The sequence below is a fragment of the Malus sylvestris genome, chromosome 1, assembly GCF_916048215.2.
Source record: "Malus sylvestris chromosome 1, drMalSylv7.2, whole genome shotgun sequence".
NCBI classification, from domain to species: Eukaryota; Viridiplantae; Streptophyta; class Magnoliopsida; order Rosales; family Rosaceae; genus Malus; species Malus sylvestris.
Genome location: NC_062260.1, coordinates 29,357,491 through 29,384,889, shown reverse-complemented (window position 1 = coordinate 29,384,889; position 27,399 = coordinate 29,357,491). Strand labels below are relative to the sequence as shown.

The window sequence follows — 27,399 nt, the reverse complement described above, 5'->3', positions numbered from 1 at the left end:
TCGTTTCTTCACTTTGCACCGCCTGCTTCAGAAATCTCTTCGCGCATTTCCTTCCAAAATCCTAACCCGAACACTCCCACGCTTCAGAAATCCGACCCGAAGCCTTCCCCTGACTGCCTCTTCTCCCTCTCGACAAATTTTCCGTCACTTTCCCGAGAAAATTTGAGGAAGAAGAAAATGGAGAACTCTACGCAAGAATCCCATCTCAGAGCGGAGAACTCGGTGACGTACGAGTCGCCGTACCCGCTGTACGCCATGGCCTTTGCCTCGCCCCAAACCCGAACCCGCCACCAGCACCACCGAATCGCCGTCGGCAGCTTTATCGAGGAGTACTCGAACCGGGTCGATATCCTTTCCTTCGACCCGGATACCCTTTCAATAAAGCCGAACCCGACCCTCTCCTTCGACCACCCTTATCCGCCCACCAAGCTCATGTTCCACCCGAACCCCAACGCCCTCCACAAAACCAACGACGTCTTAGCTTCCTCTGGCGACTACCTCCGCCTTTGGGAGGTCGGCGACTCCACCGTCGAGCCTATCCAGGTGTTAAACAACAGCAAGACCAGCGAGTTTTGCGCTCCGCTGACGTCATTCGATTGGAACGACATTGAGCCCCGGCGAATTGGGACTTCCAGCATCGACACCACCTGCACAATTTGGGACATCGAAAAGGGTGTCGTCGAGACGCAGCTGATTGCTCACGATAAAGAGGTGTACGACATCGCGTGGGGGGAAGCTAGGGTTTTTGCTTCGGTTTCGGCTGATGGGTCGGTGAGAATTTTCGATTTGAGGGACAAGGAGCACTCCACGATCATCTATGAGAGCCCTCAGCCGGATACCCCTTTGCTTCGATTGGCTTGGAACAAGCAGGATTTGAGGTACATGGCCACAATTTTGATGGACAGCAATAAAGTTGTGATCTTGGATATCCGATCGCCGACGATGCCAGTGGCGGAGCTGGAGAGGCACAGAGGTAGTGTGAATGCTATTGCTTGGGCCCCCCAGAGTTGTAGGCACATTTGCTCTGCTGGGGATGACACTCAGGCGCTTATTTGGGACCTGCCCACGGTCGCTGGGCCGAATGGAATCGACCCCATGTCGATGTACTCCGCAGGTGCGGAGATTAATCAGCTGCAGTGGTCTGCTGCACAGCCTGATTGGATTTCCATTGCATTTTCTAACAAGATGCAGCTTTTGAAGGTTTGAGGGCGGAAGCTGGGAAGCTTGTTTTGTGATATGGATTGTAAGTGTTCATTCAATTGTTTTCTGCTTTGCTTACATTAATTGATTTTGCGATTGCTCTACTGATGTAATTTAGGCTAAATTGATTAATTTCATTAAAACTATTGAATTCATCACACTGCTTGCTTTAAGTTAGTTTAAGACTGATCTGTTTTCGCTTGTAAGTTTTGCATGTCTGAATTGCTGGTAAATGTCGCGGATATGTTAATCTGGGATAGATGTTCGTGTGCATCTGTTGCAGAATTATTGAAAAACATTTACATTTGTGGGAGCACTCCATCTTCCTGCCAATTTGTTTACGTTTTCTTCTAGGAAGATATTTTTAGCATAGTATAGCTCTAAGTTTAATTTGGTTATCTTCTTGGTTCTTTTTCTTTTCATGTTTCCTTGTTTGAAGATACCAAACTCATTCTATTGCGTTTATGGACATTGCATTTTGGCTCATGCTTTTACACCTGGTTTTGGAACATCAAAGTCGTCTTCCCCTTGAATTTGTAGTTTGCTTTCCTCTTTCTTCTTTTCGCCCTCCAATTACAGCATGATTATCTAGTGTCATTGTTCACGTTCTGTTCTGTTTGCGAATGGTTTCTTTGAATTTCCAACCTTACCAATCTGTTCATGAGCTTCTTCTCTGTATACAATTATGGCACACTGTGTGTACAATTGAAACCTAGACAGTGAAGTTTTCATTCGCATGGCAACTGTCCGCAAGTATTTGTAATTATGCTACAGGTTTCATTTTCCGGGAAAATTGTTCAATATACACATGTATACTATTTGTTTGTTTATCTAATCCTGGTGCTTTCTAGTCTAGTTGTTTCTTCATTATTAATGAGTTAGGCATTATTGTTAACTGCTACTATGCATCTGTACATTATTAATGGGGCGGTGCTATCCACACGCATCTTTTTACCTCTCACATACCCGCTGTTAATTTATGTCCCTTTATCCTATTCAATTCATTCAATTCGACGGCCTGAAATTAAGAGGTGTGTCGAAGGTAAAAGGGTTGTGTCCAATCACAATGCTGTGTGAATTATTATTTTTTCATTCACTTTGGTTCAGTCATTTTCTCCTTATTAACGGGATAAATTGCATGTTTAACTGCTTTCGATGCAGGCATCCTATCTTGATGGAAGCGGTGATGATCACTAGGGGAAGTTAGCTGGAAGTAGTTCTTCGATTACCTATGAGGCTTATTTATAAAGGAATATGGTTAGCTTTGAACTCTTTAGAGATATGTTTATTGTTGATTATCAACTAGTCTTGCTATCTTGGTCTAGACCCGCAATGTGAGTAGCGTGTCTTCTCTTCCCCTCACACGCTTCGTCTAATCCAACGTTAATTGTACCTGTTAGTGTTGGCCTCTCCTGTATTGCATATGTTATGCCCTCGTGTTTGACAGTACTCTACTCTATTGAGAAAAGAAGTAAAAAAGGAAGTCGTCGGAGAATTTTGATTGTTGCTATATATAAGTGAGTTTGGGTTGTTTCGATATCGATTCCCAGATCGAACGCGATTGCGTTGTTGTTTTTCTGTAGTCTTTTGCAATGTGTGAGATTGGGGAAACAATAAATCAGGTGCTGCTGAGCTGAGATGCGGTTTTTCCTGGTTGTCCCAACCAAACCCTAAATACTAACCAAATGGCCGATGACTAATAAGCAATAAGAGTTAGTTTTGGTTTGCTTCATACCTGGGTTTGGTTAAGCAATAAGAAATTTTTCAGTGTGACCGGCACATGAGGTGGTACATCACATGTCACTATACAAATGGTGAGATATGCATGTTAAAAAATTAATAACTTAAAAAAAAAAAAATTCCTACCATTTACATAAAAACACGTGGTGTACTACCCGTGATCTCGTTTCAATGTTTTAAAGTCCGTACTCTTCTAAAAAATGTTCTAAAGTCCGTACAGGCTATGAAACATAATTGATAAGTTATTAGTGCTTCTTGTTCATTTAGGGTTTCTTTTTCTATAATGTAGTGGCGGATTCAAGATTATAACGTCGTGTGGTACCAATATAAAAGTTTCAAAATAATTTAGACAAAACAATATTACAAACTACAAAGACTTAATTTGTCTATGATGAAGTTTCATAATTGAATACGTTTATGATATTCATTATCAATAGACTAAATTTTCTCTGGATTTATTCTATTCATTACTTATGGGCATGAGCAAAACCACCATATGAACCGAGAAGGAAAACTCTATGTAGTTTTTTTTATAAATCATATTGCGAATCCAACATTTTCATCCAGTATACATTAATTTCATTGCTTAACATTCTATACATAGGAACTTGGATCAAAACTTACTCAATTTGAAAATCGGGGATTATGTGGTGGCGTAGAGTGATGGATCATGTGCTGGTTGGAAACGAGATAAGTTGACCCGGTGATGGTGGCCCTGTGGATAAATTGGGGTTAGCGTAATTGAATGGTTGGAATTTTGGGGAGTGGAGGTTTGTAAAGAAAAATGGGCGTTATTGGGTCTCGACAAGGGACTAGGATCCTCTCCTGAGCTAAGGATGAGGATCCTCCTCATCAATGAGTGTGGGCCGTTGGATGAAAATCCAACGACTACAAACAGGGGGTCTCTTTAAAGTTATAATAATTGTAGCCGTGAATTTTCATTCAACGACCCACACTTATTGATGAGGAGGATCCTCATCCTTAGCTCAGGAGAGGATCCTGGTCCCTCAACAAGAAGGAAAGAGAGTTCATTTTTAATTTTTTAATGACCTCGCTCACCATGATGTCATTTGGTCAGGGTTTTTTATTTTTTATTTTTTTATTTTTTATTTTTATTTTTTTTTATGAACAATACTTGACTAGTCAAATATGAGTAAGAACTCTTATTCAAAATTTCTCAAAATTGTTCGTTGTCAATTTATAAAATTTCTTATTTATAATCAGAACCGTTCAAATTATAAATTATCCTATAAAGATCGCATTTACAAAAAATCAATTAAAATTAAGGTCGTTTAGTCATCAAATTGTTTGAAAACAAGTGAATGGTATTGATAAAAGTATTACGAACCATCTATGTATTTGCTACAATATATTGACTAAACTACCTTAGTTTTATTTTTTAATTTTTTGCATAGATGATCTTTACAGTGTGATTTATAGTATGAACTGTTATGATCATAAACACAAAGCTTTGTGATTAAAACACTAAGAGTTTTGTGTAGGAGCTCCAACTTATTTTTGAGCTGTCAAGTATTGTTCTTTTTTTTATTATAAACTATAGTCTTGTTTTCTCATCTGCTACATGTCGCTGCTGCACATGCACATCGAGGTTTCCTCAATTTCAGCACCTACCCATCTGTTGGGTGGTCCTTGAAGGTCCTTACCTCATAGGTAATTCTCCATGTATTCGGTGGTCCCGTGAGGTCATCTTTAATTGACCAAGCCAAAGGGCCATCGGTTAAAAATAGCTCAAAATGACACAAAAACAGTCTCCAACCGAGAGTTAGGTCAAAGGGTTTGTGGGCCCCACTGAGCCAAAAACTGAAATTAGGCAAGCAGGCTAGCCTCATCCAGCCAGCCTTCTCCCAGCCCAACAATTCAAATGCAACGATAACCTGGCGTCATCATGACGTTCCTACACCATTTCTCACATAATTTTCACCATTTCATACTATCTTACCTCATTTTATTTAAATTCTTCACATTCTATTCTCCTACCTCTTCCAATAATCTTTCCTTCAATTTTTTCAATAATTTTCAAATGGTCACATCTACAATGAAAGGAAGGGTTTGAACCCGAAAAGAAGATGAAGTTCTTTGCAGGGTTTATAGATGGGTCATGAAAGATTGTGTCAAGAAGAATTCTCAAACAAGTGAAGGTGTTTGGACTCGTACGTCCAAAAAGTACTATGAGTTCTACGAAGGCACCACTCCACCGAATCCCCGAAACCACGAGAGTTGTTCTTCAAGATGGAAAAAAACATCTTCAACCAAGTTTGAATAAATGGCATCAAGCAGTGTTAAACGCCCAAAGCAGACATGAAAGCGGAGCCAATTACTATGACGAAGTAAGTGTTTTCACAAGTTATTTTAAATATTTAATTATATTACATTTAATTTCATAAATTAATTTCCTTGAATTTTTGTAATTATATTTTCTAGGTACGCCAAGCGGAGGAATTGTATATAGAGGACATGAAAAAGCCCTTTAGTCATCATGGTTGTTGGAAAATTTGTACAGTGTGGGTGTTATTTCAAGATCCACCTCAAAAAAGATTTGGTCCTACGTCGGTGTTCAGAAATGTTTCCTCAAATGCAGTTGGGGATGACCAAGGATCTCTTATCATTCAAGAAACAAGGGTAGATAATCCGTCTCTAGGTGAATCTTCCATACCTAGGGTTATGGGACGAAACAAGGCCTGAAGATGGATGATATGAACATGCAAAGGAACACTTTGGAGTACACTCTAATGAGTAGGACATATTTTGATAGGAAAAAGAGGGAAATTATGGCTCAACGAGAGTTGTTTACATCCGACTATACTCCTACAATGGCGGATGAAGATGATGATTATATTCTTTAAATTGAAGTTGTTGTAGTTTTTAAATTTAAGTTGTTGTACTCTTTAAATTAAACAACATTAAACATCATGAAACTTAAACAACATTAAACAACACAATCTCTACCCTAGTACTACTTGGGGGAGTTATTCAAACTTAAACAACATTAAACAAAACATTTAACAACATAAATCTTAAACGCACTCCATGGTTCTTTTCACCGAAAGATGTGCAACACGATCCTGTTGTAGGTACTAGTCTGTGGCACGTGAACGTATCATCTTATAGCGTCTCATGTACTCATTTAAAGAGATATTACCAGTTCTTGGATCCAAAGGCAAATTAGGTCCATCATATATTTTCGTACTAGCCCTCCTTGACCTATTTAGGTTGTCATCAGACTCTCCATCAATATAGCCATCTCGCTCATCCTCCACAATCATGTTGTATAATATGATGCACGACATCACGATGAAGTTCAATTTATCTTGACTCCACTCTCTTGCCGGTTTCTTAATGATCTTCCACCGTGCTTGTAGAATACCGAAAACTCTATCAACATCTTTCTTGTATGCCTTTTGGTGTAAGGTAAACCACATTTGGGTATCATCCACAGGGTTTGCAATTGCTTGGACAAATGTCACCCACTTTAGGTAGATGCCATCTGCCAAATAATACCTTATATTGTACTGACGCCCATTGATGTAGTATTCAAGTTGAGGTGATTTACCTTCCGTTAGGTTATTAAAGAGGGTTTAACGCCCAAATACTGTAATGTCATTTTGGGATCTTGGGACTCCAAAGAAAGTATGTCAAATCTATGTGTCAAACGAGGCAACCACCTCTAACACAACAGTTGGCTTTCTAGATATTCCGCTAAATCCTCCTTACCATCCGGTGGGACAGTTCTTCCACTGCCAATGCAAGCAATCTAATAACCCTATCATGCCCAGAAAGCCACGGTCTTCAGCTTTGCGAAGTAGCTGAGCCATATCTGCTTGATTTGGTTCACGGGGGTACTCTTCTTTGTAAATCTGAACAACTATGTGACAGAATTAAGCAAGATTATCAAGGCATGTAAACTCAGACATACAATATGTATCATCTATCGCATTAGCTGGGGAGGCATAGGCCAACATTCGGAGTGCAATAGTAACCTTTTGATGAGGTGATAAACCAGGGCGGCTTGCTCTGTCCATCTTCTGTCGAAAGTATGGATTAACATGTTGGACATCATAAAGTAAATGCTCGAAGACATGATGCCTCATCCGGAAGTGACGTTTGAAATCTTCTTCTGTGTACACCGAGTTGAAGTTGAAGTAGTTGTTCATCAAAGTCTTATGCACCATCTCTCTATTTCGTGGTTTGTAAGAGCGACCAACAACAGAGCCACCTTATTGAGGTTGTTCTTCAGTTTCTTCACACGCCATGACCCCAACCATTGTTGCCATATATGTTGTGTTGCGCCATACTTCATCTTCTTCATCGAACTCCTCATCTTCTCGTCTCATTTGCGCCCATTTATCTTCCAAATTGAAATTGGATGAGGACCCCCAATTGGAATGCGAAGATGATCCAAAGTTGGAATTCATTGCAAACTTGAATTGAAAGAGATATTGGAGATGGCAAAGATGAAGGTGTGTGAATTCTACCCCAATTTCCAGCCAATTTATTAACATTGGAAGCTGAAGATAAGAAATACCACGTAGATAAGAATCCCATATAAAATTTGGAGAGTTATTCATATTACATAAAGATAAGAAATCTGGAGAGTTACTCACTTTAGTGACACGTGGCACTCAAAATCGTATTCGAAAAATTATTGAGATTACATAAAGATAAGAAATCTGGAGAGTTACTCACGTTAGCGACACGTGTCACTAGAAGTCATACCTAAAAAATTATTGAGATTATATAAAAATAAGAAATTCGGAGGCTTATTCATTTGGCAACAAGCGACACTCAAAATATGTCTGAAAACCTTATTTTAATATGATAGTTTAATTTAAGTAACCATATTAATTCAATTAAAATAATAAATTATGTTTGGCCTATGGCCCTTTGGCCCCTTTGGTTGGAGATGATTTTTTGTCAAAAGGCTATATTTGGCCCATGATCCTTTGGCCCCCTCGGTTGAAGATTGTATAAAATATGGTCTGACACTGTTCATTAAAATATAATTTTTTGCAAGGCTATATGGCTAAAGGGAGCCATTTGGTGCTCATTCGGTTAGAGATGGCTTGACCACCTAGGTCCATAAATAAATTTGTCGTAAATTGGATAAATATTTTCTTATCAGACTGTCTAGTTAGTTTGTAAATTTTAATAATTTACAGTATTTAATACATGGTAGTATAAATTTACGATTAAACATTAGATACCCAAAAACAGTAAAATAACATCAACTTCAACATCTGTGGACTTAATTGTGAGATGTCAATTATCCCAACGTCCAACCACACACACACACACACATATAATGAGAATTGTCATTAGTACTAAAAAAATATCATTCTACACTCTTCACAAGTGTATTTTTCTTTCTAATTATAGAAAGTTTGGAGTGCCAAATGAGATTTTTGGAGTGATAATAACAATTCCCATATATATATATATATATATACACACACACACCAGCTGCTAATTAAGCTGTCACCATCCCAACTTAACTTCATGAATCATGTACATAAGGGAGGCCAAGACACAAGCACACAGGCATACATATATCCCTCACCGAAATTGCAGGCCGCCGAAGCTTCGCTTACCCTACTGTCTTTAATGCTGGCTTCTTCTGTTAAAGAAATTAGGTGATCCTTTCACTATCTTCATTCAGTGTTGAAGGTTCCAATCCTTTCAGGCTTTCACCACTTAAAGGCTCTGCCACTACTCTTTTTTTGCTATATATACTTCCAGAATTTCATTCATCTGATAAAGAAATGGAGCAATCAAGAAACATGCTCATCAAAATGTTACTCTCCCTTCTCAATCTCCTCAGAATCATCAAGACACACTACTACTCGTTCATGTTTATGTTACGTGATGATCAGTATCACAAGCTTCCGAGAATAAATTATTCTGACTGTGTTGCGCTACAAGATCACAATAATTTATTCCCGGAAGTAGCCCCTTCGCCTTGGTTGGTGCCGTTACCGGTCCACTGCATAGCTGAATCCGTGAAGAACCAACTCCCGGTGGTGAAATATAGAGGAGGCAACCAGCGGCATTCGGATCACGACTCGCACACCGATACGTGTATTGTGTGCATGGATAGAGTGGAAGGAGGGCAAAGGGTGAGAGAGCTTTCCAATTGCTCACATGTATTTCACAAAGAGTGCCTAGATGCTTGGATTGATGAGGGTCAGTTTACCTGTCCACTGTGTCGATCCAGTCTATTGCCAAAGAATTGGACTACTCCAGAATCAAAAGGTCAACGGGAAAATGAGAGAGAATTTGGATGTCTGGATCCATGGAGGGCAGAGAGGATGGTTTACTTGTTTGGTGATGATTACCAGTTCATGGGGTAGCTGGCTTTGTTAGCGTGCAGTAGATATGTATTTGAAAATAATATATTCATTAGTGTGGAAAGGAGTTGAGCCTTGCATGACGGCTTGGATTCTCTGTCGGTGACTAATCTAACATCTAATCAACAAAATATATTGTTTGACAAAAAAAATGTTATTATTAATTACTTTTTTATTTGATCGGTAATGCTAGGAAAACTAAATTTATGAACAAAATTTGCAAATTAAATGATGTGTCACCAATAAGAAATGAACATTATCAATGCTTAAGTAATAATTTAATCGTCAACTTCCATATCATTTAGTTTATAAAATTTTATCTATAAATTTAATCTTTCTATGTAACCCTTTATTCGATATGTCAAAATGAACATGAATAAATAAGGAAGCGTGTACGTATGAATATAAGGAAAATCATGAAAAATGCTTGAAAATTTTGAGTTTTAATCAAAATGACAAAAATGTGTTGTAAGTGAATAGTACCAAAAATGAAATTTTAGAGTAAAAATAAAATTTTCGTTAAAAATAAACAATATTGAAAATATTTCGTTAAAACTCCATAAATATATGATCCATTAATAATCATTTCAATTTTGTATTTTCTTGAAAGTTGAAAATTTGTTTGCGTTCGAGAACAAGCTCACTTTGAGGATATAATAAAATAATACAGTTTATGTGTGGAAGCTTGATTGTTAATATCACACTTTGTGATAAATCGGTACATGGTAAAAAGTGGTTAAGTTAGAAATTATAGGGATGATGTTGGTGATAGATCACGCTGAACTTAAAATGTAATATTAATTGTTTTTATTTAAGTTTTAATTATTTTTTAAAAACCTGAAAACAATCGTCAAATGAGTTTTAGTTTTAAAATAAATAAATAAAAACAAAATAATTATTAAATGGTAGCAACCTTTACAAGTGAGAGTAAAACGGTATGATAATCAAACGGGTCACGAACCAGCTAGCATTGTGGCCCTAGCACCTCTCAGTGGTCCTCATGCATGATAGAAATGTTACTCGATCTTCTCAATCTACTAAACATGATCAGGTTGCACTACTGCTCACGCATTAAACTACGCCATCAGTTTAACAAGCTACATATGTACTGCACAGTCCGCTAGAACGATTCATTCCCACCGCAAGCAGCCACTCCTTCATGGCGGCCTTCTCCTTAGGTTGGCACCGTTACCCGTTCACTGCATAGTTAAATCCGTCAAGAACCTGTTGTGCGGAAGCGTCAAATATGAAACCAATAAGCTACAACGGCAAAATATGATAAGACAAATAATTCAAATAACACAAGGATTTATACTGGTTCGGCGTAAGCCTACGTCTAGTTCCGAGACGGCGAGGAAATTTCACTAATATCAAAATGGAGATTAGAAATAGAGTTTTAACTCTCAAACCCAAATCCCACATACACCCAATAGCTCTCACTCTCACAAAGAACAACCGGAGAAGAAGAAAATACATACCAAATCCTCCTCTCCCAAAAGCTACACAACATGTAGCAGCCACATCTTTGATTGAGGGATTACTAACAAAAGGGGATTACAGACAAATGGGAAGGAGCAGCATTGTTTCAAATGGGAGAGCCGAACGCTCTCCCTGGTATGTCTCTCATCTGATGCCGCTCCCCCACCTCTCCCACATTCGGCTGCAACCTTTATCCATACAAAAGCATTCAATAAAAAATCCAAAGTAAATGAATAATCATTCATTTACAAACATCATCATGACCTTCCTTTTTTCTTTTCAACAAACATCATCATTGTCTATTTACTCATGATGATGTCCACCAAACTTTTTTTTGTTTAGTTTACTAGCCGAAAGTGAATACCAAGTTGACCACTAATTTGGCCACTATCCAACAATCTCCATCTTGGCCAAATTCCGAAAACATCATAGAGAATCGAATCAACAATCACCATAAGCACCTAAAGTAGAAACTAAAGACAACGGGAACTAAATCAAATTCCCCAAACTCTCGGTACTCATAATGATCTCCACCTCGACTCAAATTATACCAAAGCCAACAAAAGTAGACCATTTCCCTACCGTCTTCTCCAAATTTGCAAACCGTAAGTGCCTTGATCAAAACAAAGGTGATTCAAACGAAGAACTGAAATTCTTCAATATCACCGACAAAAGATCAAGCACACCATACCAAAGTTGGACACACAACGAACTTCACCTGCTCACAAACACCATGGTCTTAAACTGCACCAATAGACTCATTCACATAGCATGGCACATTCTCCAAGTCAAAACGGATTACAAATTTGGCAACAAGGTCTAACATACCACATACAAAAAATATGCCCTCCATTCAAGTTTACCATCATCACATGAGCACCAACAGGACAACCAAAAATTTCAAATTCAAATAATGGAGATCCAAAACCATACCTCAACTGGAGTCTTCAAGAAAACTAATTGCAGATGATGGAGACCAACAGACCAAATAGCAGTGGCAAACAAATCCAACCAAATGTCCATAGACCAAAGTTAGAAAGCATATAACTTGCCTTCTACGAGAGGGTTCCACACAAATGTTCTGCAGTGCATGTGGTGTATCCAAAATAGTGTGGTGCCTCATTATCCAAACTTGCAGAACTCAACAAATTGGCCCTCACAAACTCCTTCGATGTTTCCATCAACTTGCTCCAAAGGCAACTAGTGGGAGTGAAGAAAAACTTCTCTACCGTTGAAAAAATGCCAAAGAGAAGAAAACTTAACCCTTTTTTTTTTTTTTTCAGCCAACAACATCATTTGTCATCATGATGTCCTTTTGCCAAAACAAATGCCGAAAGAAAAGGAACCAACATTTTCTTTTCAATTCTCAACAGCTTCTACTTTTTCTCCTTCCCACTCAACTCGTCGACAACAGCCCACAAATACCACCGGTGTAGCGATGACCAACGGAGAATCTACCAAAACAGTACACTACACCTGCAGCCTTCAAACACCAACACTTCAACAACATTGCAGCATATATGCTGTTTTCGGAACCATTCTCCAATCTGCGAGCTCAGGGACTGCAGCATGGTCCCTTACCATCCTTCTTCAACGCCACGCATTTCGCAGCAATGCAAGCAAAACTTGTATCTCCAATTGACCAAATGCCAAAGTCATTCCTCCCGTCGAATTTTTCAATATCATATTTCACCAACATATTCGAAGGTTTCATATACATACTAGTACAAAACTCCCAAGTCGAAATCGAGCTCTGATACAACTTGTTGTGCGGAAGCGTCAAATATGAAACCAATAAGCTACAATGTCAAAATATGATAAAACAAATAATCCAAATAACACAAGGATTTATATTGGTTCGGCGTAAGCCTACGTCCAGTTCCGAGATGGCGAGGAAATTCCACTAATATCAAAATAGAGATTACAAATAGAGTTTTAACTCTCAAACCCAAATCCCACATACACCCAATAGCTCTCACTCTCACAAATAACAACCGGCAAAGAAGAAAATACATACCAAATCCTCATTTCCCAAAAGCTATACAACATGTAGCAGCAACATCTTTGATTGAGGGATTATTAACAAAAGGGGATTACAGACAAATGGGAAGGAGCAGCACTGTTTCAAATGGGAGAGCCGAACGCTCTCCCTGGTATGTCTCTCATCTGATGCCGCTCCCCCACCTCTCCCACATTCGGCTGCAACCTTTATCCATACAAAAGCATTCAATAAAAAATCCAAAGTAAAGGAATAATCATTCCTTTACAAACATCATCATGACCTTCCTTTTTTCTTTTCAACAAACATCGTGTATTTACTCATGATGATGTCCACCAAACTTTTCTTTGTTTAGTTTACTAGCCGAAAGTGAATGTCAAGTTGGCCACTAATTTGGTCACTATCTAACGGAACCAACTGCTGGTGCTGCAGCTGTAATACCAAGACCCTCTCTAGAAAACAAGACGCCAAGCAGAAGCAGAAGAGGAGGACTCCCCTGTGATAATGTGCATTGTGTGCATGGATAGCATATGGAGGAAGGCCAAGCGGTGAGAGCGCCATGCAATTGTTCGCATGCTTTGTTTGTCGATTATTTCAGTAATAGAGCTTACTTAATATGTGGCCCTTCATTTGGCCCTTAAGTTTATACCTTAAAATGGATAAATTATAAGGAAAACTAATGAAAATGGAGTGAATAGTACCAGATTTGATTTTTTAATGTAAAAATATAATTTTTCGTTAAAGTGAACAGTACCGCAGATTTTCGTTAAATTTTATTTTTTATGTTCACCCGATTCCATGTGTCCTACCCCTCTCACGATACTCATAGCTCAACACCAACGGTGACCTCATACAAGAACCTCTTGTTAAAATGATAACGTATTATTCTTCTTTTTCATGACACATCAGGTCTTTATTGACGCACACAAGCAATAAAAATCAATTAATACTAAATTAATAAGATATAAAATTCCCAGAGAATTGTTTATTTCATGGCTGAACAACTGGTATCATTCTTATTCATTACTCCATCCTTTCATAAATGAATTACAATGCCCAATGACCAATGCTCTCAAGAAACTTTGAGCCGTCTAAATCTTTTTCCCTTGTTAAATTTGTAAAATGGTTTCTTGAAGGAAAAAAAGGACAAATAAAAAATTAGAATGAGATTATAAGAAAAGATATAAAATATTTGAAGCTAACGGAAAATTTGACGCAAAGTTGAAAGTAATAATATTCTAGGATTCATTAAACCGATCACACTTAGTGAAATAAGACTTGAGTGTTAGTTATTGTTTGTTTTCTTGGAGACCTATTGTTCCATCTTAGTTGATAAGCTCAAATTCCCACCTCTTATTTTTTTCCCCAACAAACACCAACACAACCCTTTCCCTCATTTCCTCGACTCTTCTCCATCTTCGGTGTTGACTCAGTTCGAAGAGAAGAATGGAGCTGATCACCAAAATTTCATCGCCCCTTCGCCCAACAAATACCTCCAATCGCCATTTGTTATCATCATCTTCGCAATTGTTGACATGTCGCCGCAAGAAGTAGTCAGCAACAACCTCCAAACGCTACCCGATCTCCTCCTGTCGGGGCTCTCCATCTGCTTCCTCTTCTCCTTCTCCGCCGGAGCTACCCTCTTCTCCAAAACCCCATTTCTCCATTTTCCTTCCAACCCTCGGCGCCTATTCAAAATCCCCAACATGTCCCTCCACCACCACCACCAGCAGCACCGCTTCCCCACCCCACAGTCCCTCTCCGAGTGGCTCAAGCCTCGATTGCTCTCCGACTCTCTGGCCTCTTGGGGGGTCAAGCCCGGGACCAAGAACGTCCACAACCTCTGGCTCGAGCTCTCCGAAGGCGAAAGCTCTTTAGCCGATTCATCCCCTCCGGTTCGAACGGTTCAGGTTGTGACGGTACGGATCATCGACAATAAATCCCGGGTTTTGGTCGAATCCCACCAAGAATTATCGGATGGCAGCGTCAGGAGCCGAGGCCGGCCATTGTCAGAGAAAATGAAGCCGGGAGAGGACCACGAATCTGCGGCGAACCGGGCGGTTATGGAAGAGCTCGGTTCAATATTGAATTCGGAAAGCAGCGGAATTGTGAAGATTGTTCCAGGTTCTTATGAGAAGAGGGTGGAGGAGCGGCATTCGATGTCGTACCCGGGGTTGCCGGCGTGTTATGTGCTGCACTCGGTGGATGCTTGGGTGGAGGGCTTGCCGGATGGTGAGTTTTGCACCGGGGAGGAGCACGAGTATTCGGATGGCGGAGCGATGAGCATTGCTCACGAGGCTGTGTACGTCAAGAAGCATTTTTGGAAATGGGTTAGTCTTGAGTGATCAACTGATGAACTTTTTTGTTTTTTTGATATAAGGAAATTGTCTCTTTACAAATTAACAACGTAGTTCTTGTTAATACTGTAAAATACTTGAAATTTACACAATACTGTACTGTAAGACGTTGTTTTGAGGCTTTCAGCTGCTATATAGTATATACTGCATAATTGATGTCTTTGTTCGGTTCATTGCGAACTGATTGATGCAGTTTTCGGGTGCATGAATGTCTGATAACTTTTCCTTTTGGTTATCAGTGAAGAGAGTTACGAAATTCGTCAATGTTTGAGACTGTGATAGTGATAACTTTTCCTTTAGTTATATATTTGCATGATTTCTTTGCAGTTTTTCAGTTTTGCACGATTTCTGATTTCAATAATTCGATGTTAAACTCCTATATTCACTTGGTAGTTGATCGTTCACTCACACTAGTCACATATGAACGAAATGAACCGAGCTAGTAACCAACTTAAGGACGAAAAGAGGGCGGAGTCTGTTCGGGCATATGCAGAGTAGGGCTTCTGCTCAAACTAATAGATAGATTTATCAAACGTAACCACCCCCCCTCCCCCAAGCTATAACCCTTTTGAGGTCAATCAGAGCTGAGAGAGCCCTCACCGTAGTAGCCTTGGGTTGGAAAGTGCTCAGCATGGGAGAGCAGGGAGTGACCAATAATGGTTGTTTGGGAAGCAGTTAACATTGCCGCAATATACTGTACCAATGATTTTGATCACTTGACGATGTACAAATGAATGCTTGACCTAGGCAGGTGTTACTTGCGAGCGCCTGTAAGGGAGAGGGCTTCTCGCCCAATCCGAATAATTATATATATAGTGTACTACCTTTCTTAACCTTAACTCTAAGCACAATAAAGTAGCCTCAATGCAGCACTATAACTAACACTAATACTTGTTGACCTCCCTTGAACTACCGGAACACAAGTAGGCTTCTCCACCCGGGTATGTATATGCGTAGATTTGGTTCAAATAGTGTTGCTCCGTTAACTTGGCCATTGTTTACAAATGCTAATATATGCCTGTAGAGTGGTGAAATTGATATAGCCAGAGACAGAGGTGCAAGTGAAGGTTAATAGTATACAGTGAGAAGTAGTTCAGTAGTTCCTGCTTATGTCTTCGTTTGGTTGGTTAAGGCTTGATTGTTGTTGTAGTTCCTGTTTATGTCTTCGCTTGGTTGGTTAAGGCTTGATTGTTGTTGTTGTACAGAATTTACCCGATTGATGTTGAAATGCAATTATAATGCGTCTTTGTCGTCGAGTTTGTGTGGTTTTTTTATCAGGTTGGAGACGCAAGCTTTCCTTTCGTTTCGTTAAAAAAGTACTTTTTACTTTTGATATTTCTTTTGAGGACGCACTGAAAGTCGAAGCGTTTGTTTGTTTGCAAGATACGCCAAGAGACGGTCGTGCTCAAGTGCTAAACACTCTAATTGCTATAATCTAATAATGGCTTTTCGCAACTGCACACCGGAGAAATCTTGCGTGGTAGTTGCCGGATCTCGGGGGTTGTGTTATTCACACTCCTTTTAACCTTCTACACAATTCATGTTAATTTCTGTTTTTTGTTCTTCTTTAAATCATTCAATCCGAAGATCAAAAATTAGTAAAACATAACAAAATGTGTGCGGTTTGCACCACCCTTTCGCCAATTGACGGAACTAAAAAGTTTGACATAAAGTTAATGAAACTGATGATGGTAAAAGGTGAAAAGCATCTTTACCACAAAGGCTGTAAAGGCAAACCATATTTGGTCATATTTTCTTCCATAATAGGTTGTAGTTTCAAAGAGGTCAATTAGTCGACTAACTGCAGTTTAAAAGCATTTTGATATCTTAAATGGTAAAGTTTAATTTGTATAGAACTCTGCAGAAAGTATTCGAAGTACGACTTCTTAATTTTTCGATACAAGCGTGAGAGGTATTTTATTCAGACAACTCCATCAGATATTTTTCGTTTGTTCATTTTCACCGGAATTAGGACATTGTGATGTATGTTCAATTGACAAATTCATTTCCATTGTTGGGTTGGTAGAATTATGCCCAACGATTCTGCTGCGACGTTGCTTCCATGCATTACAAGTCCACATGATTATTAGAGGTGAAGGGTTGAAGTGTAAATTTGGAAATTCCTTAACGTAGAAAACAATGAATTTTCCCCCCTTTTTGTTTCTCCTTTTCTTTCTTGTTGGCATGTTAGCTATCAATATCACTACTCTTTTATGTCCTTTTACCCCTCAATCTCTTCCCTTTTCTCCTCCCCACAAAACTACCACCAAAACCCACAATTGAAAAAGAATCTATGAGAACATGATCTTCATTTTCGATGTTTTCCACCCCATCACTTTTCGAGCATATTCATCGTGACAGTCGAGGTTCTGTTTTTGAGTTCAATCTCACTCAGTATTGCTTGTATTGTAAAGAAAATAAAAAGAAGATAAGATCAATGGTACAATTAAGCAAGCTTATCATTCTCACTCATATATGATCATTACTTCCAGTCCTATATATCAATCATATGATTGTTACAAATTTACAAGCACTTAAGCGCAGAACAAAAGATCAACAAACATGACCAAGCAAATATTCAAGAACCAAACAACACATATACGTTAGTAGTACGAAGTAGTCTTTGTAGTCCCGGGAAGAACTTCTCTATGCCACTGCGGCGTTATCCCAAGCATGATGTAGCTAAGTTTCTCTCGCAATTCAGACGTTGGTAGAACACTGAGTCCCTTGCCTTGTAGTGAGAGGACCAGTTGGAGCAGCAGGACCAAAAGCCATGACAGCAAGACAATCCACGTTGACCCTATACTTCCCGGAAACCCAAACTCCGACCTTCCATCGAAGTCGTCCAATCACTTTGAGATTCAAAACCAGTCTACCAGCCGTTTGATCACGTCCCATTTCATAACCGAAAGAGGGACCCACTGGCAGACCGATTCCCACCAAAGAAGCTGTCAAGATATTACTGTCTTCATGTCCTTGGTAAAACGGAGGAAGAGAGGTGTAGACAGTGATTTGCTGGCCCTTGTATGCAGCATAGACTTGAAGCTCGTCGTAGTAAATCCCGACTTTCTGATTAGGGTTTTTTGAAAGTAGGGTGAGTTGGACGGAGGAGTTGAGGAGGTAGCTGCTGAAGAGGTTGAGCTGGTAGATATCGGCTTCCTTGAGGGAGAACTCAGGTTTCGTGGGGCGGAGGATAAGCCAAACGACTAGTATTATGGAGAGAATTGTGGTGCCAAATGTAGAGAATAGTAAGAAAAGATTCTTGTAGAGCTTGCAAATGTTAAGTCCGTGTTTGTTGCCACAGTGTTTAGGAGATTTTGTGAGGGCTTGAGACATTTGGAGCTACAAATATTTAGAGAGAGAGAGAGTTAAAGGGAGAGAGAGAGCGAAAGAGAGAAAGAGAGAGTTAGAGAGAGAGAGAGGAGGTTTCCAGGGTTAAGCAAGAGGGGAGGGAGGTGACGGGGTTAATAAAGGGAGCAAAAAGTAGCAATAATTTTGCTCTCTCTTGGACTTTTGACTGGCAGCTTCCTCATATTGTGGTGGGAAGGGGCTGTAAGTTATATATTTGCTTGTAAACTTCTACGCTTCTAATTTAAAAAGGTGATTGAAAATCTTATACTATACGACCGTGAATCTGTACTATTGTCAGGTAGTAGCATGTATTCGAATATATATATATATATATGTGTGTGTGTGTGTGTGTGTGACATTAGATCAATTGATAGTCAACAACATAACATACTTAATTATCCAAAAACAAAGAGAAAATATTACATGTTTATGTAAAATCATGCACATATATCCACTGTGATTGAAATCTTATACTTTACGACCATAAATCTTGTTAGCTAGTAGCATGTATTTTGGATATATATATATATATATATATATATATATATATATATATATGACATTAGATCAATTGACAGCTAGCAACATAACATATTTAATTATCCAGAAACGAACTGAAAATATTACATGTTTACGTAAAATCATGCACATATATCAACAGTTGGATCATTGTACACATGTTGATCGATGTTGAATGGTTGATCATGCTTCGTGTGGTTGATGTGCCTTCCTGTGGATCAACGTAGCACATCAGATAGGGTACTTTTGGGATGATTCACGAATGGGCGGTGAGGTGAAGAGCTTAGCCTTTTTCCTAAAAGCAAATTGCATTTCTATATATATTTGTCTATTTACTAAATTGCAAATGCAAAAGTTTGCATGAAGGAAATAGTAGTGCTGCTTGAAAACGACATGAAAACATAGGAAGTTGTGCTGGTTCAAGTAAACCCCTTTGCGGCTTAAGAGTCCAAAACAACTTACGACTTAGGGATAGGGTGGAAAAGTTCTTGTTAATTTGGAAATTAGAGTAATCAAACCAATAGACCATCCATCATCTGTCTTGATTAATTCATGAATATTCTAGGTTGTTCATATTATTGTCAATATCCATGCATGTAACATTGATTTGTAAACGAGGATTTAGTCAATTGACTTACACGGATGTCGCCTTCTTGTTAAAAAAGAAGAAGAAAGAAATACATATATGTGGGAATATACATGATTGAGTAGGTCTCAAGATATGCATGATGATTCATGATTGAACATGTTGTGTGCCATGCAACAAAGTTTCAAAAGTTGAAATTATGGACGCTTCTTATACCTTTTTATGCTTTAGCAAGAAATATAATGTAAAATAAATATAGGGTACCATGATGATCAAAATTCAAAAGCAGACAGATGATACTGGGGATATCTCTGTCGATCAATCTTAGCCAGAATCAGATATTGGGAAGCACTTTTGGAATAATTGAGTGGACAGTGAAGGCTTTTAAAAGAGCAGTAAGATATAGCCTGTCTTATTGATTGAATGGGAGTGAGAAGAAAATGGTGCAATATAGCCTAGTGGCAGCCCCCCCTCCCCTTCTTCTTCTTCTCTTAGCTTTGTCCTCCCTTGTTCTAGTAAATGGAAGATTAATCATTAAAACTTTGAGATTAGGGATTAAGATATGATTAATTGACGGCGAAAATCTTGCTTAACTAGGGTCTAAAGTCTAAACACAATCAGAGAGGGAGTTTTCAAATTTATTCATTAGAAAGAGTTCGTAAGGAGAGAAGACATGGAGAATCTGTAAACAGGCTTTTTGGAAGCCACTGGGAGACATCACCCCAATCATTCATTTTCTTGGGTTTATTGTGTCTCTTTATGCAGGTTTTGTTTTTTAGTTAAGAAAATGCTACAAGACTGTTAGTTGATGAGCATCAGCATATATATATATATATATATATATATATATTTGAGAGATATTCTAATCATATCTAAATTATTGAGGGATGATTCAAACTTTTTTTTTTTTTTTTTTTTTTTTTTTGGAGAACAAGGAATAGCATTCCACGGGCACAGAGGCCAAAGAAAACAGGAAAGCCTAAGAAAGGCAAACAGCAAAGCTTGAAACGCAAGGAAGGCAGAGCAAGGAAGATCAGAGAAAACGAGACGCTACAACCAAGTTGAAGCGTCACCTCCAAGCACTGCCCCCCACGCCTAATGAGGACAAGGAAGCCCATCATTGTTCAAAACAAAAACTAACGAAGATGGGGGCCTATCAACCCAAACAATATCACACATCTCCGTACAAACCTGCGACGAAAGCACATCCGCCGCCATATTGGCTGTTCTTGGCACCCAAGACCAGCGACAGAACTGAAAACTTTAGCGTTAAGAAGGTGACACACTATTCTGGTCAACTTGACTATACATATGTCTACGATATCGAAGTGAAACTCAACCTAAACTAAAGCTTACTTTGTTCTGTATTATGATTTGGTTCATTATTAGGAGGGACCCTCTTGTTAAGAATCTTGAAGAGAATATTATACAGTTGCTGCTCAATTGTTTGAAAGCTGGGAGGTACTTTGTTTTTTGCTTTTTTGTAACTTCTCACTTGAGTGATTTCTCATCTACTCATCTGACTAGTCATTTTTCCTCTTAAGTTTTGCTTATTTCTTCCATCTGGGTCCGCAAAAAAGAAAGTTCCCTTATGACTTTGATTATAATAGGGACAAAGGAAAAAAAAAAGATTTAGCTTTTTTTTCATTTCACTGATTGTTTAGAGATAAACATGTTCTTCTGGGGGCATATGATGGTAGCCCTCTGGTTCCACCACCACCATATTCAGCCAATCCGGGCTAATAGAGTGTGTTGAGTCATCGATGAACTGGAGGACGAAGAGAAACTTCGGTAGGTGCGTCACATGGTTAGACATGCAGGACAAGTCACTAATTAAGAAGTTGCCACGTCGATACAAGCACAGTGTGGGAGGAGGGGGGTGGTTGTTGTGAGAGAAAATGAAAGACCCTACTTTTCCTAAAGTTTACTTATACCTGAGATGTCACTGTATACATAGAAAAATTAAACACATGATAATATGAATTGACTTGAGATACTGTCGCAATGACATACCCTTTTTTTCGCTGGTTTAGTTGGGCCTATAATGATTGCATTGGGAAGATAACCATATGATATAACTGCAAATTGGTGGTGGCGAAGATCATGTGTTGTTCATATGCATCTATATCTTTCTATCCCAACATCTGCAAATATATTCCATGCATTATTTCAACTAAGGTCATTTTAACCGAATGAGGGTCAAAGGGTTCCTATTAGCCTTATAGTTGTACAAGAAATTATATTTTAATGAACAATGTTAAACCATATTTTATATCATCTCCAACCGAGGGGGCCAAAAGGTCATAGGCCAAACATAGCCATTTGACAAAAAATCGCCTCCAACCGAGGGGGTCAAAGAGCCATGGGCCAAACATGATTTATTATTTTAATTAAATTAATATGTTTAATTAAATTAAACTACCATATTAAAATAAGATTCTTGAACGTATTTTGAATGTTAATTGTCGCCAAATGAATAAGCCTCTAGATTTCTTATCTTTATATAATCTCAATAATTTTTTGGGTAAGATTTCGAGTGACACATGTTGCTAAAGTAACTCTTCAGATTTCTTATCTTTATGTAATCTTAATAATTTTTCGGATATGATTTCAAGTGCCACGTGTCCAGATGTAATTGGTTGTGCAAATTTTAGATAGGATTCTTATCTATGTGACACTTCTTATCTTCAGAATTTTTTTTTTAAATTCGTCCAAAAAAAAAAAATCAAATTCCAACGGTAACTTAACAACAACATGACGTTAGCTAACCGTTGTTAGCTGCCGTCATGCTGACGCCAGGTAGCCATTGGCATTCAAATGGGCTGAGCTAAAGGGCTGGTAAAATGTCAAGCTTGACATTGTGGAGCTAGAGGGTTGGCAAAATGTCAAGTTTGACATTCTAGCGCTGGAGGCCTAGGCTGGAAGGCTAGCTGGCTGGAAATGGCCAGCCAGCTCGCCTGATTTGGGGGTTTGGGCCGGTGGGGCCCACAAGCCATTTGACCTAGCCCTCGGTTAGAGATGGTTTTCATATCATTCCAAGCTATTTTTAGCTCTATGACCCTTTGACCGAATCGGTTGGAGATGACCTAATGCACATCACAACTTAAGCACGGCATGCATTACTTAGTGATGGTATGAATTATTGACAAAGCCATATTTTCGTACTAGAAAAAGATGTTACGTGCCTTTGAGTTGAGTTGCCTATAAACTAAGACTTGTTTACAAGTTGGGAAATTACCTACCACAATTAGTGGGGAAAGAGAGAAGGCAATCATCAATTTGTGGACGCTGTCGACTTTGACAAGCCTTTTTGTTTTTGGACAGCATGCACGAAATCGTCGGCTGTATCCAAGACGACGACGTATCTATCTATGTCCATAGGCTGTTTTGTGGTGGTAGAAAATGATGTTTATGAATTCAAGCTGCAGAGTGGACTGGAGCACTCAGTTTTTGCTCACCACAATCAGAATTTAAATGTACAAAAACAACTAATGCTTATTTGTTTACGGAATGAGCAGGTATAGAAAGTAGCCAACATGACGTAATTCACGAGTGTGGCAATATTTCAAGCCTAACACATGGGTGAACATGTTTGATGTTGTGAAATAAGTTAAAAGTTCAACCAAAAAACTAATCAGTAATAGGTAAATAACTCAACTCTTATAACAGCTTGAAAGCTGATACATACATAAACCTGCTTTGATCTTATGAAAATGTTGAAGTTTGACTAAAAAACTAATCAATAATAGGTGAGTAGCTCAACTCCTTATAACAACTTGCAAAGCTTTTAAACTTTCCGACGTGGATTCTCCGCATCCTCATGGTGGGGCACTTGATGTTAACAAAGGGGTAGTAAAACGTCGTTAATATACAACTTAAACCTAATACCTAATGGGGTTCATTCAAAATATTTTGTTGGTAATAATAACACAAGCAGTGATCAAATGAAGTTTGTATACCCACTGAGATTTGAAATCTTGAATGAACAAACCTATGTGATAACAAACAAAAATACAATGACTAAAACATCCCTAGGAAGAAAAATATACAACCCCATTTTACAGAGGATACATTGGTAAAACGAGTTGATACATATATACTTGAAAGATGAATGCAGAAGTGATGTCAGAAGCTTCTTCAGGCCTGTACTATTCTCCTCACCTGTGTTTCTTGGCATCAAAAACTGAAAAACGGTATAACAAAGCTATATACTCTTACCCATCCGCCATCTTAACTTGAAGTACAAGAAACTCTATAAGTAGTTAACCCTCATATGTATTGCCATCAGTTTCTGCAGGTGAAGGATCATTACTTGCTTGACGAACAAACTGCCCTTTTATTCTGGGACGCTGCTCTGCGAGTTTCTTTCTGCTCTCGTAGCGAACCTGAAAAATGAAACATCTCATGTTAAAATGCGAGTTTCTTTGGGGACTAGGGTAGGAGAGGCAGAAATAGTAGTAAAAATGAGAACAATGATAGAAAGGTTGACAAAGATAGTGATGTACCTTCTTGTCGTAGCATCTATCTTTGCGCTTCAAGCGGAACTTGTTTAGAGCTGCTTCTCTTTGGATGGATCGATGAGAATTTCCGTTTTGATTAAAGAAACTGTCTTCATTCTTGTGCTCTGGAGCAGCCCTGAACATAGCCACCTGATCAACATTGTTGCTTCCACAAGCACTTCCATACCCCATGCTACTGAGATGACCTGTATTGCCATTACAGAAACTGCTACTTGCACTTTGATCGGTTGCTGAGGACATATGCCCTCGATCCTCATTGAATCTCTGATCCTGATTCTGAGCTTGGTCCATTGTAACTTTGGCATTTTGATAAAGTGTGCCGTATACTTTCTCAGATTTATCTGTTTGAAGATTTGCGGGGTAAAATGTATTCATCAGGAATGAGGGTTCCTGCTGGGCAGCTGAACTAGCAATTGGTGATGGACTTGATTGTGCACAAAACATTGGAGGCAGTACCGTACCATACCCATTGCTTAGATTGTTAACCCTTATGCCTTTCACGGGAACTGGAAGAGGAAATAGTCTCTGCTCAGGGCATGCCATTCCAACTTCGGATTGGTTAGATTGACCAGTAGCTAGAGTAATAATACTCCTGGGAGTACTAAAAGTTGTAGCAGGAGTATCACAATCAGCATTGGTATTAGATGTTTGCTTCTCGCACGTAGTTTCGTATGCCTTTTGCTGATCACACAGTGAAGTTTTCTGGGGCTGCATTGGCTTGTTGATGTATCTGCAAGACAGATCGTTAATTGATATAGAAAATAAGTCCCGTCGAAGAGCAAAACTGATGTGCACAAGTCACAAAATTCCAAGTGTAGAAAATGGAAACTCACCTTGAAAAGGCGGAAGCATCAGAGTGGCCAAGGGTGTGCCTTTTCTCAGTAACTCGATTCTCAAAGCCACTGGAGTCGGGTCTTCTCAAGGACAGATCCAATTGTGGAGCAGAATCAAACATGCTAGGTGCATTACTTGAAGAAGAATTTCTCTGGTTGCTACTTGGATATTTACTGAATGCTCCAATGAAGTCAGTAATATCTCTACAAGAGTTGACAAGTAGATCGTTATTGTCACAAGCTTCACTAGTCATATTATCATCCCTCCTCTGACTTTCTGCCTTGGCACCCTTGCCTGGTGAAACTGCTGTGTCAGTGATTTCATCGGCAGTCTTAGTTGTTCCTAATTGGATACAATCATAAAATATTAGCAGGGCTTCCTACATAACTGAACAGACGAAGCTATTAAATCGGAAAGGCATAGATGTTATACCTCTAGCTGCATTTCCATGCGTAAGAAATTTCTCGCCAAAAGTGGCGTGTGCTTCATCTTTCTTCGTTTTTCCCCGAATTTGCATATCTACAGGGGCATTCTCAGTTTCGAAGTCTGGCTTTGTACAAGAGCTCTGCAAGAGAATAAATCGTACAGTCAGTCTACTGAAAAATTCATGTAACCAACCTAAATTGAAAGGAAGTTCCTATCATCAAGCATTTGAAGCATTATGATAGGGTAGTCATAAACAATCTACACTGTTAGAATTCAAATAAGAGTGTTTTTCTGTGCCATTTAGAAATTATAAAACAAGAACCTGAGAATCAGTCCCTTTTCCCATGTTTTCGTTAACACGTGCCATATAGCCACTTGAATGATTGCTTGCACCATCGTTTTCACAAGTGGCTTTGATCTTTTGTTGTCCAACACTCTCATTGAGGGGGCCATTCCGGGCTAACTGACAGATAATAAAATTTAGGTTTAATCAGAAACCATACGACAAAATTTACAAGCTAAACCAAAGAACAGAACAGAAAGTTGTGCAGGCATACAGATTGTCTTCTCCAAACATGCTGCCATAGATTTGTCAGCTCATTCTTCCTAATAGGCTTGACTAGATAGTCAGAAACGCCTCTCGTCATGCATTTGTAAACGGTGCTAATTGAATCCTGAGAGGACATCACTGCACGATCACAAAAGAAGAGCAAATTTGTTAAGCACCACCATTATGAAAAATCAAATCAGTTATTAATCAAAATCCACGTTTATTTGTTCTTCGTATCGTACTTATAACAGGAATATTTTTGCAGATCTCGTGCTCCATGATTAGCGTAAGCAAAGCAAATCCAGATATCGATGGCAGATCGACCTCTGTCAGTATCAGGTCTATGTTATGAGGCCTTGCCTTCAGTATCTCCCAAGCGTTTAAGCCATCAGCTACAGCAGCAACTGCTCAAACAAAAAACAGGAGCCTTCATAAGAACAGTCTCAAAACATTCATGCTTAAGCAGAATATATAATCCTTTTCGTCAATAACGAATGAAGGCCAAAGCGAGTGACTTTAACCATTAATTCCTTTGTTCATTGAACTCAGAACAAGTGACAGTAAAAAGAGAAATCGTTCTGTTTATGTAACTAGAGCTAAACGCCTTCATCGATATCGTTAAATTATAAAATTTACAGTCTATTAATTGCTTAACAATTTGGTATGAATGCAAACTTATAAGATCTAAAGAACACACAATATATAGTTGACCTTACAGACTCTACATCCATTTCTGTAACTGGCCTATGTTTCTTTCCATTAACATAAGCCCAACATAAAAGCTTCAACCTCATGATAATTCAACAATAATCTTCAATTCCTCATCCAAAATCTTTCCTTTTTTTTTTTCTTATCCAACAAGGTAATATATTAAAACGAGAAAAGCAGCAAAGAATCCAACTAACGGGATCATAAAAATTCAAACACCTAAAAATCCACACCCAAAAATCGCCAAATAAACAAAAACCCAGTTCATCATTCATCAAGATCCGCCACAAAATCCATCAAAACCGACACTTTAATCAAATTAAGCAAAATCCCAGATCATCATTCAGCAGAATCCGCTATATATTCCATCAAAACGAAAACTTTAAGCAAATTAAAGCAAACCCCACTAACCTCTGTAGCTACATTTCCTGAGAAGCGCAGCTATAATATGCCTGGTGGAGTCATCAGCTTCCACCAGCAACACCCGCATGTTCATCGTCGGCAGCAACTTCTCCCACCGCATCGTCCCGACGGAAGAGTCGCACTCGCCGCCGTCCTTCTTCTCCGCCTCTACTCTCAGCTTCGCTTCCACGTCCTCCCTATTGATACCCACCTCGCCCATTTCTCTCTAAATTTCTATTTGCACCCACCGGAGGAACAGAGCTACGCAATGTTTCAGTGATGCTGGAGAGTTTGGGAAATTCCCTCAATGTCTTCTCATGCTTTTTTGCTCAAGGTTCAGACCTTTTTGTCCGTAAAAATATCTGA

At 38.9% G+C, this 27,399-nt stretch overlaps 6 protein-coding genes across 6 annotated transcripts; 3 read left to right on the top strand and 3 right to left on the bottom strand.

The window, feature by feature from the left end:
- LOC126625222 (protein TRANSPARENT TESTA GLABRA 1-like) lies at window positions 1-2,695 on the top strand. Its single transcript, XM_050294312.1, has 2 exons — window positions 1-1,243; window positions 2,362-2,695. Exon 1 carries the CDS (start codon window positions 178-180, stop codon window positions 1,204-1,206), a length of 1,029 nt encoding a protein of 342 aa, XP_050150269.1. The 5' UTR covers window positions 1-177; the 3' UTR covers window positions 1,207-1,243; window positions 2,362-2,695.
- Window positions 2,696-6,668: 3,973 nt separating this feature from the next.
- On the bottom strand, window positions 6,669-7,130 carry LOC126615489 (uncharacterized). Its single transcript, XM_050283306.1, has 2 exons — window positions 6,875-7,130; window positions 6,669-6,823 (listed from the first exon to the last, which is right to left on the bottom strand). Exons 1-2 carry the CDS (start codon window positions 7,128-7,130, stop codon window positions 6,669-6,671), a joined length of 411 nt encoding a protein of 136 aa, XP_050139263.1.
- A 1,497-nt stretch (window positions 7,131-8,627) lies between these two features.
- LOC126625211 (E3 ubiquitin-protein ligase RHA2A-like) lies at window positions 8,628-9,385 on the top strand. Its single transcript, XM_050294302.1, has one exon. The coding sequence runs from the start codon at window positions 8,718-8,720 to the stop codon at window positions 9,303-9,305; it is 588 nt and encodes a 195-aa protein (XP_050150259.1). The 5' UTR covers window positions 8,628-8,717; the 3' UTR covers window positions 9,306-9,385.
- A 4,740-nt stretch (window positions 9,386-14,125) lies between these two features.
- LOC126625200 (uncharacterized) lies at window positions 14,126-15,401 on the top strand. Its single transcript, XM_050294293.1, has one exon. The coding sequence runs from the start codon at window positions 14,316-14,318 to the stop codon at window positions 15,123-15,125; it is 810 nt and encodes a 269-aa protein (XP_050150250.1). The 5' UTR covers window positions 14,126-14,315; the 3' UTR covers window positions 15,126-15,401.
- A 2,174-nt stretch (window positions 15,402-17,575) lies between these two features.
- On the bottom strand, window positions 17,576-18,606 carry LOC126625194 (NDR1/HIN1-like protein 26). Its single transcript, XM_050294281.1, has one exon. The coding sequence runs from the start codon at window positions 18,471-18,473 to the stop codon at window positions 17,838-17,840; it is 636 nt and encodes a 211-aa protein (XP_050150238.1). The 5' UTR covers window positions 18,474-18,606; the 3' UTR covers window positions 17,576-17,837.
- Window positions 18,607-23,530: 4,924 nt separating this feature from the next.
- Window positions 23,531-27,399, bottom strand: LOC126625189 (two-component response regulator-like APRR5). The gene is made up of 8 exons (XM_050294267.1): window positions 27,043-27,399; window positions 26,166-26,327; window positions 25,931-26,061; window positions 25,696-25,836; window positions 25,380-25,512; window positions 24,947-25,289; window positions 24,099-24,843; window positions 23,531-23,978 (listed from the first exon to the last, which is right to left on the bottom strand). Exons 1-8 carry the CDS (start codon window positions 27,251-27,253, stop codon window positions 23,856-23,858), a joined length of 1,989 nt encoding a protein of 662 aa, XP_050150224.1. The 5' UTR covers window positions 27,254-27,399; the 3' UTR covers window positions 23,531-23,855.

What these genes read in the sequence shown, in the direction of transcription:
- LOC126625200 (XM_050294293.1), top strand. Translation starts at nt 14,316, where the DNA reads ATGTCGCCGCAAGAAGTAGTCAGCAACAACCTCCAAACGCTACCCGAT.
- LOC126625194 (XM_050294281.1), bottom strand. Translation starts at nt 18,473, where the DNA reads ATGTCTCAAGCCCTCACAAAATCTCCTAAACACTGTGGCAACAAACAC.
- LOC126625189 (XM_050294267.1), bottom strand. Translation starts at nt 27,253, where the DNA reads ATGGGCGAGGTGGGTATCAATAGGGAGGACGTGGAAGCGAAGCTGAGA. An exon ending in CAAAAATATTCCTGTTATAA is followed by an intron (nt 26,062 to 26,165) that starts GTACGATACGAA and finishes GTGATCGTGCAG; the next exon opens with TGATGTCCTCTCAGGATTCA. An exon ending in GCATGGAAATGCAGCTAGAG is followed by an intron (nt 25,290 to 25,379) that starts GTATAACATCTA and finishes GTATCCAATTAG; the next exon opens with GAACAACTAAGACTGCCGAT.
- LOC126615489 (XM_050283306.1), bottom strand. Translation starts at nt 7,130, where the DNA reads ATGGTGCATAAGACTTTGATGAACAACTACTTCAACTTCAACTCGGTG. An exon ending in TGCGATAGATGATACATATT is followed by an intron (nt 6,824 to 6,874) that starts GTATGTCTGAGT and finishes TCTGTCACATAG; the next exon opens with TTGTTCAGATTTACAAAGAA.
- LOC126625222 (XM_050294312.1), top strand. Translation starts at nt 178, where the DNA reads ATGGAGAACTCTACGCAAGAATCCCATCTCAGAGCGGAGAACTCGGTG.
- LOC126625211 (XM_050294302.1), top strand. Translation starts at nt 8,718, where the DNA reads ATGGAGCAATCAAGAAACATGCTCATCAAAATGTTACTCTCCCTTCTC.